Source organism: Salmo trutta, chromosome 18 (assembly GCF_901001165.1).
Source record: "Salmo trutta chromosome 18, fSalTru1.1, whole genome shotgun sequence".
In the NCBI taxonomy this organism is placed as follows: domain Eukaryota; kingdom Metazoa; phylum Chordata; class Actinopteri; order Salmoniformes; family Salmonidae; genus Salmo; species Salmo trutta.
In genome coordinates this window covers 48,629,412-48,638,944 of record NC_042974.1, presented here as the reverse complement: position 1 = coordinate 48,638,944, position 9,533 = coordinate 48,629,412, and the positions used below count along the sequence as shown (strand labels likewise).

Sequence of the window (9,533 nt, the reverse complement as noted above, 5' to 3'; positions counted from 1 at the left end):
TCAACTGGGTTATTCTGTCAGCCAATGAGGTCTCCAGTTCTTGTACCTGCTGCTGAAGCTGTCCAATCACCTCCTCCCCTGCTACCTTTTGGAGCTCCCAGCTCTCTGTCCAGGTCAGGTACTCTGTCTTTTCTGATTCTTTCCTATTCTACAATGCAAAAAATAAAAAGTCATGCACTACCTCATACTTAAAAGGAAAACTCCACCCAAAAACACTATTTTGGTATTTGTTTCATTAGTCCATTGTTGATATAGTCCCAAAATGTTTTGCATGTCAGCAATCAAGTTTTCAAGATATGTAACTTTCAAAATACAGAAATATGGCCTGTATGATGCATGTTGCAGTGTGTAACATTTTTGTATTTTGTAAGTTACATATCCTGAAAACTTGATCGCTGACATGAAAAACAATCAACAATGGACTAATGAAACAAATACCAAAAGATGGGTCTTTGGGTGTAGTTTTCCTTTAACATTGAAATAAAGTGAAAGTTGTGTTCATGGTATGGTTATTTTAACATGCTTACCAAAGTAAGGATTGTTGCAGTGTTGTTAATTGTCCCAAAGAAATGCCACCATGAGAGAATGTTTCAGATTCAATGAGAGAGAGGAGACAGCTTCTTCCTCCAAAGAGAAGTCACCATCACCAGCAATGATACAAAAGAATGGCTCTTTGTATCAAAATTACAGCTGCGTACGACACCATATCACATGATTTGTCTTGAACAAAGCAAAACATCTACATTCATCAGCGCTGAATGAATGACACACAGCAGTGAAGAGAAATAAACCCTTTGAGTTGAAGCATCATATTTATGGCTTTAAAGGTGAGGTTCCTGTTAATTCAATATGGCTGGGAGCAAACCCTCTTAACACAATAATGTGAGGGGGGGGGGGAAGGCAGTTCAAAGTATGCACAGCGATTTGCGCATTGTAAATCTGATATTTCACCAATCCCCTACCTCTTCGCCTTCTGTTCTCTTCAACGTCTCACTGGCAAACTTTACATACTGCGTCATGGAGGTGACTACGGCCGTGTAGCGAGTTCGGAGGTCCATGAACTGAGGTGGGGGCAGAAAACAAGGGTCACTTTCTTTAGCACACACAACACACTCAGCACCTAGTTTACTACTGATCCATTCTAACCTCCTGAACGATGGCATCAGCTGAGTTCTGCATCCTCCGTCTCTTGAGCGGGGACTTGTGCTGTGAGTCAACCATTGCTCTGTAGGTCATCAGCTGTAGCTCATAATCCTGACAACAGATTAGGGAATATTACGCTGGTGTTCAAGTGCTCTTCATGCAGACATATCATATCAGGTCAAAACTGTTACAGAGATAACTTACTTTAGCGCCAGATGAGTACTGCTCTGAGTACTTTTGGCATTCATCAATTCTGCTCTGCTTATGTTCCATTTCTGCAACAAGGACCTTCTGTTGGTTGAGCAGCTCAGCGAGCGCCTTGCTGTCCTCTGGCTGGTTCTCCTGGGTCTTGAGCTGAGCAGCCTCCATCTCTCTGACCCAGTCATTTAGACTGCTGTAGGAGTCTTTGTAGTACTTCAGAGATTTACTGATGCCTTCCAGGTCCCGAAGTCTGAAGCAGATATCATAAAGAGTCCAGTATCTTGCCTTAGCATCGGTAAAAGGTAATATTTTACATTCCGCTTATTCACATACAGTGAACAATAAGTGTTTCTCACTACTCTTTACTGGTGTATGGAATCAAATCTGTCCCTAAACATTTGAGTTGACCTGAAAACACTAACCTGCTGTCAATTTGGGTGTGGACATTGTGCCACCTCTCTCCCAGCTGGTCAGCCTTCTCCTTGTGCCAGTCCAGGTCAAAGTCCCGCTCGTTGTGAGCCTTGAACATGTGGTCACTGATGCCACGGGCCTTTTGCAGCCCATCCTCCAGGTCATGGAAGACCTCCCGCTGTTCGTCAATCTCTGAGCGCCATTGCTAAAATAGAGTAGAGGAAAAACATGGCTCAACATCAATCATAGCATGAGAGTGGTTCTCGAGGACTGGGTTCCACAAAATAAGAATTAATCTCCAGCAATCATTTTGCCAACCATACAGAGAAAACCAAAAGATTGAATAGGATATATTGCCATTTTAAATGTTAAACTACTACAGAGGGAGCTTACCTTGAGTGTGCTGACGACTGTGTCAATGGACTTCAGGTCAGAGTTCACAGCGTCTTCCTCAGAAAGTTTGGCCTCAAAGAGCTTCACTAGAGCCTCCGCATTCTGGCTGTGCCTCACCACCAAGCTCACCGTCTTCAGCCTGCAGAGACACCATACAGTGAGGGAAAAAAGTATTTGATCCCCTGCTGATTTTGTACGTTTGCCCACTGACAAAGAAATGATCAGTCTATAATTTTAATGGTAGGAGTATTTGAACTGTGAGACAGAATAACAACAAAAAAATCCAGAAAAACGCATGTCAAAAATGTTATAAAATGATTTGCATTTTAATGAGGGAAATAAGTATTTGACCCCTCTGCAAAACATGACTTAGTACTTGGTGGCAAAACCCTTGTTGGCAATCACAGAGGTCAGACGTTTCTTGTAGTTGGCCACCAGGTTTGCACACATCTCAGGAGGGATTTTGTCCCACTCCTCTTTGCAGATCTTCCCCAAGTCATTAAGGTTTCGAGGCTGACGTTTGGCAACTCGAACCTTCAGCTCCCTCCACAGATTTTCTATGGGATTAAGGTCTGGAGACTGGCTAGGCCACTCCAGGACCTTAATTTGCTTCTTCTTGAGCCACTCCTTTGTTGCCTTGGCCGTGTGTTTTGGGTCATTGTCATGCTGGAATACCCATCCACGACCCATTATCAATGCCCTGGCTGAGGGAAGGAGGTTCTCACCCAAGATTTGACGGTACATGGCTCCGTCCATCGTCCCTTTGATGCGGTGAAGTTGTCCTGTCCCCTTAGCAGAAAAACACCCCCAAAGCATAATGTTTCCACCTCCATGTTTGACGGTGGGGATGGTGCTCTTGGGGTCATAGGCAGCATTCCTCCTCCTCCAAACATGGCGAGTTGAGTTGATGCCAAAGAGCTCCATTTTGGTCTCATCTGACCACAACACTTTCACCCAGTTATCCTCTGAATCATTCAGATGTTCATTGGCAAACTTCAGACGGGCATGTATATGTGCTTTCTTGAGCAGGGGGACCTTGCGGGCGCTGCAGGATTTCAGTCCTTCACGGCGTAGTGTGTTACCAATTGTTTTCTTGGTGACTATGATCCCAGCTGCCTTGAGATCATTGACAAGATTCTCCCGTGTAGTTCTGGGCTGATTCCTCACCGTTCTCATGATCATTACAACTCCACGAGGTGAGATCTTGCATGGAGCCCCAGGCCGAGGGAGATTGACAGTTCTTTTGTGTTTCTTCCATTTGCGAATTATCGCACCAACTGTTGTCACCTTCTCACCAAGCTGCTTGGCGATGATCTTTTAGCCCATTCCAGCCTTGTGTAGGTCTACAATCTTGTCCCTGACATCCTTGGAGAGCTCTTTGGTCTTGGCCATGGTGGAGAGTTTGGAATCTGATTGATTGCTTCTGTGGACAGGTGTCTTTTATACAGGTAACAAACTGAGATTAGGAGCACTCCCTTTAAGAGTGTGCTCCTAATCTCAGCTCGTTACCTGTATAAAAGACACCTGGGAGCCAGAAATCTTTCTGATTGAGAGGGGGTCAAATACTTATTTCCCTCATTAAAATGCAAATCAATTTATAACATTTTTGACATACGTTTTTCTGGATTCTTTTGTTGTTATTCTGTCTCTCACTGTTCAAATACTCCTACCATTAAAATTATAGACTGATCATTTCTTTGTCAGTGGGCAAACGTACAAAATCAGCAGGGGATGAAATACTTTTTTCCCTCACTGTAGAGACCATGTAACGTTATCTATATCAACATTTTGCAGTGCATCTATGAAGTCCTTATAAAGGGTTTATGAAGCCTTCATGAAGACTTTAAAGTTGCATTTAAAGTGGGACCATAAAAACGAATTGCAAATGCCTTGTTGATTTTGAATGTGCTGAGCATATTCTAGCCCTCCACTGAGGAGGACCATTACAGTGTCTGTGCCCACTTACTTCTCCAGGTAGATGGAGGACATGGAGTAAACCTGGCTCATGCTCTGGATGAGGACGTTGAGGTCAGAGGAGAGGGCGGGGACAGAGGGAGAGGCCGTTGCCTGTCTGAGGAATGTCTCACACTTCTCCTTCATGGTCTCCAGATCCTCCATTAGCTGATCCAGCTCTGCCTTCTTCTTCTGCAAGGGACGAATTTGGAGGAGTTAAGTCAATATGAACAGATCACACATGGGTCAAATACATACAGTACAGTACATTAAACACTTCACAATTTAGGTGTACTTGGTTTTGTCACGCCCTGACCAGGTGAACTCTGCTATTTTGGTCAGGGTGTGGCATTTCTATGGTTTATTTTCTATGTTTTGGTTATAGCCTTTCTTTGTGTTTTATTTCTATGTTGGGCTCAGGGGTGATTTCCCAATCAGACAGCTGTCGCTTGTGAAGTCTGATTGGGAATCACATTTAAGTTCCTTTTCCCCCACGATGTTTGTGGGTTGTTGTCTCTTTGTTTTGAGCACGTAACGTATCGACAGTTTTCTTGATTTTGTGTACATGTTTAATTCCAGTGTGTTCAATAAACATGTGTTCGCTCCCAGCTGCGTTTTGGTCCGCTTCTCCGTCACCAGGCGACGATCGTTACAGAACAACCCACCGAACCAGGACCAAGCAGCGGGAGGAAAAGGAGCGCGAGAGATGGGCTCGCGAGGGGAAGGAGTTCTGGACCTGGGAGGAGATCATGTCGGGGAAAGGACCCTGGCGGAAGGATTCCCAGGTCGAGGAGGTAAAGCCAGGCGGTAGACGGAGTCGCAGGCGGCGGTCGAGGAGGCCCGGAAAACACCCCAAAGAAATTTTTTTGGGGGGGCTAATGGGGTGGTCCGGAAGGGCAGAGGAAGAGCCCAGACCACTGCTCTCGTGGGGGATGACGGCGGAGGAAGAGAAGGAGATGAGGCGTTTGATTGAGGACCTGCAGAGGGAAGATCTGGAGGAGGAGCCATGGAATGCGGAGTTGCGCGCTGTGTCGCCAGTGCGCCCGCACAGCCCGGTGCGTCCGGTGGACATGCCCAGCACATGCCGTGCTAGGATGGGCATCCAGCCAGGACGAGTGGCTAAACCGGCTCCACGCTTCAGTTCACCAGTGCGTGTTCACAGTCCTGTCTGGCCCGTTCCTGTTCCCCGCACCAAGCCCACGGTGCGTGTCCACAGTCCTGCCCGGCCCGTCCCTGCTCCCCGCACCAAGCCATGGTATGCGGAGTTGCGCGCTGTGTCGCCAGTGCGCCCGCACAGCCCGGTGCGTCCGGTGGACATGCCCAGCACATGCCGTGCTAGGATGGGCATCCAGTCAGGACGAGTGGCTAAACCGGCTCCACGCATCAGGTCACCAGTACGTGTTCACAGTCCTGTCTGGCCCGTCCCTGCTCCCCGCACCAGGTTAGTGCTGCGTGTCCCCAGTCCTGTCCGGCCCGTCCTTGCTCCCCGCACCAGGTTAGTGGTGCGTGTCCCCAGTCCGGCCCGGCCCGTCCCTGCTCCCCGCACCAGGTTAGTGGTGCGTGTCCCCAGTCCTGTCCGGCCCGTCCCCGCTCCCCGCACCAGGTTAGTGGTGCGTGTCCCCAGTCCGGCCCGGCCCGTCCCTGCTCCCCGCACCAGGTTAGTGGTGCGTGTCCCCAGTCCAGTCCGGCCCGTCCCTGCTCCCCGCACCAGGCCAGTGGTGCGTGTCCCCAGTCCAGTCCGGCCCGTCCCGGCTCCCCGCACCAGGTTAGTGGTGCGTGTCCCCAGTCCTGTCCGGCCCATTCCTGCTCCCCGCACCAAGCCAGTGGTGCGTGTCCCCAGTCCAGTCCGGCCCGTCCCTGCTCCCCGCACCAAGCCAGTGGTGCGTGTCCCCAGTCCAGTCCGGCCCGTCCCTGCTCCCCGCACCAGGTTAGTGGTGCGTGTCCCCAGTCCTGTCCGGCCCATTCCTGCTCCCCGCACCAGGTTAGTGGTGCGTGTCCCCAGTCCAGTCCGGCCCGTCCCTGCTCCCCGCACCAAGCCAGTGGTGCGTGTCCCCAGTCCAGTCCGGCCCGTCCCTACTCCCCGCACCAGGTTGGTGGTGCGTGTCCCCAGGCCAGTCCGGCCCGTCCCTGCTCCCCGCACCAGGTTGGTGGTGCGTGTCCCCGGTCCTGTCCGGCCCGTCCCTGTTCCCCGCACCAGGCCCACGGCGCGTGTCCACAGTCCGGCACGGCCTGTGTCCGGTCCACCGGTGACCAGTCCTGTTCCGGTCGGCGGCTCCGCTCCGGAGCCTGAGCATGCCGCTCCACCGTGGTCCAGTCCGGGCCAGAGGGGTAGGGCTAGGGTGGAGGCAGGGGGAGAAACACGCCCGGGGCCAGAGCCTCCACCGAGGGTGAGGCGCCCACCCGGATCCCCCCCCTAATAGACTTTAGGTTGGTGCGCCGGGAGTACGCACCGTTGGAGGGGGGGTACTGTCATGCCCTGACCAGGTGAACTCTGCTATTTTGGTCAGGGTGTGGCATTTCTATGGTTTATTTTCTATGTTTTGGTTATAGCCTTTCTTTGTGTTTTATTTCTATGTTGGGCTCGGGGGTGATTTCCCAATCAGACAGCTGTCGCTTGTGAAGTCTGATTGGGAATCACATTTAAGTTCCTTTTCCCCCACGATGTTTGTGGGTTGTTGTCTCTTTGTTTTGAGCACGTAACGTATCGACAGTTTTCTTGATTTTGTGTACATGTTTAATTCCAGTGTGTTCAATAAACATGTGTTCGCTCCCAGCTGCGTTTTGGTCCGCTTCTCCGTCACCAGGCGACGATCGTTACAGGTTTGTCTTGAAGTTCACATTCATGATATTATTCTGTTGGTCTCATTGTACCTGGAAAAGTAAATCAAGCACAGATGTATTTGACATAATGTATTTGACCCATGTCTGGAAAAGATATGATGAATAGATGTGTAAGACAGAGAGATACATTCTGAATAGTAAGTTGTAATATAACAGTGATGATACATTCTGAATAGTGAGTTGTAATATAACAGTGATGATACATTCTGAATAGTAAGTTGTAATATAACAGTGATGATACATTCTGAATAGTGAGTTGTAATATAACAGTGATGATACATTCTGAATAGTAAGTTATAATATGACAGTAATATGACAGTACAAAAAAAAAAAAAAAAAAATTGCATGAAATGAAACGTATGCATTCACTACTGTAAGAGAGCGTCTGCTAAATGACTAAAATGTGCAAATTTAAATGTAAATGATACAGTCAATAGTGAGTTGTAATATGACAGTGATGATACAGTCTGAATAGTGAGTTGTAATATGACAGTGATGATATATTACAACTCACTATTCAGACTGTATCATCACTCTGTCATATTACAACTCACTATTCAGACTGTATCATCACTCTGTCATATTACAACTCACTATTCAGACTGTATCATCACTCTGTCATATTACAACTCACTATTCAGACTGTATCATCACTGTCATATTACAACTCACTATTCAGACTGTATCATCACTCTGTCATATTACAACTCACTATTCAGACTGTATCATTACTCTGTCATATTACAACTCACTATTCAGACTGTATCATCACTCTGTCATATTACAACTCACTATTCAGACTGTATCATCACTCTGTCATATTACAACTCACTATTCAGACTGTATCATCACTCTGTCATATTACAACTCACTATTCAGACTGTATCATTACTCTGTCATATTACAACTCACTATTCAGACTGTATCATCACTGTCATATTACAACTCACTATTCAGAATGTGACAGTGATGATACAGTCTGAATAGTGAGTTGTAATATGACAGAGTAATGATACAGTCTGAATAGTGAGTTGTAATATGACAGAGTGATGATACAGTCTGAATAGTGAGTTGTAATATGACAGTGATGATACAGTCTGAATAGTGAGTTGTAATATGACAGAGTGATGATACAGTCTGAATAGTGAGTTGTAATATGACAGAGTGATGATACAGTCTGAATAGTGAGTTGTAATATGACAGAGTGATGATACAGTCTGAATAGTGAGTTGTAATATGACAGAGTGATGATACAGTCTGAATAGTGAGTTGTAATATGACAGTAATGATACAGTCTGAATAGTGAGTTGTAATATGACAGAGTGATGATACAGTCTGAATAGTGAGTTGTAATATGACAGAGTAATGATACAGTCTGAATAGTGAGTTGTAATATGACAGTGATGATACAGTCTGAATAGTGAGTTGTAATATGACAGTGATGATACAGTCTGAATAGTGAGTTGTAATATGACAGAGTAATGATACAGTCTGAATAGTGAGTTGTAATATGACAGAGTGATGATACAGTCTGAATAGTGAGTTGTAATATGACAGAGTAATGATACAGTCTGAATAGTGAGTTGTAATATGACAGAGTAATGATACAGTCTGAATAGTGAGTTGTAATATGACAGTGATGATACAGTCTGAATAGTGAGTTGTAATATGACAGTGATGATACAGTCTGAATAGTGAGTTGTAATATGACAGAGTGATGATACAGTCTGAATAGTGAGTTGTTATATGACAGAGTGATGATACAGTCTGAATAGTGAGTTGTAATATGACAGTGATGATATAGTCTGGTTAGTGAGTTGTAATATGACAGTGATGATACAGTCTGAATAGTGAGTTGTAATATGACAGTGATGATACAGTCTGAATAGTGAGTTGTAATATGACAGAGTGATGATACAGTCTAAATAGTGAGTTGTAATATGACAGAGTGATGATACAGTCTGAATAGTGAGTTGTAATATGACAGTGATGATATAGTCTGGTTAGTGAGTTGTAATATGACAGTAATGATACAGTCTGAATAGTGAGTTGTAATATGACAGAGTAATGACACAGTCTAAATAGTAAGTTGTAATATGACAGAGTGATGATACAGTCTAAATAGTGAGTTGTTGCCTTACCTCTTGCTCGGTGATGCGCAGGATACTCTGCTCCAGGTCGTCTCTGTCCAGTGGGGTTCGGATCTGTCGGATCAGGTGCTCCTCCTGAGCCTCCAGACGCATGCGGAAGTTACGCACCTCAGAGATATACAGGTTGTACACAGACTCCTCATGTTCCTCTGTTCAACACAAGACCATAGAATGAGTAACAACCAAACGACGAGAGGACACCAAGTCTAAGAGTCCAAACACTTGGGATTTTTCTCAGTCACCGGTCTACTGCAAGCTGTGTAACAGTAATATTAGTAAACAATCTAAATGAATATGTACTGTATTCGGAAAGTATTCAGACACCTTAACTTTTTCCACATTTTGTTACGTTACAGCCTTATTCTAAAATTGATAAAATACCCCAAAATCCTTATCAATCTACACACAATATCTCACAATGACAAAGCAAAAACAGGTATT

General features: G+C 45.9%; 1 protein-coding gene and 1 non-coding gene across 2 annotated transcripts in view; both read right to left on the bottom strand.

Annotated features, from left to right (window-relative positions):
* Positions 1 to 9,533, bottom strand: part of LOC115153423 (dystonin) — a 195,299-nt gene that overhangs the window by 96,702 nt on the left and 89,064 nt on the right. The window contains exons 28-35 of the mRNA XM_029698858.1: positions 9,084 to 9,241; positions 4,115 to 4,293; positions 2,149 to 2,287; positions 1,767 to 1,960; positions 1,348 to 1,594; positions 1,147 to 1,254; positions 963 to 1,061; positions 47 to 148 (exon numbers count right to left, since the gene is read on the bottom strand). Coding sequence (XP_029554718.1) covers positions 47 to 148; positions 963 to 1,061; positions 1,147 to 1,254; positions 1,348 to 1,594; positions 1,767 to 1,960; positions 2,149 to 2,287; positions 4,115 to 4,293; positions 9,084 to 9,241 — 1,226 coding nt within the window. The remainder of the gene's footprint in view (positions 1 to 46; positions 149 to 962; positions 1,062 to 1,146; positions 1,255 to 1,347; positions 1,595 to 1,766; positions 1,961 to 2,148; positions 2,288 to 4,114; positions 4,294 to 9,083; positions 9,242 to 9,533) is intronic.
* Positions 7,356 to 7,510, bottom strand: LOC115153668 (small nucleolar RNA snR44). The gene has a single exon (XR_003867726.1). It is a non-coding gene; the product is annotated as a small nucleolar RNA snR44 (small nucleolar RNA).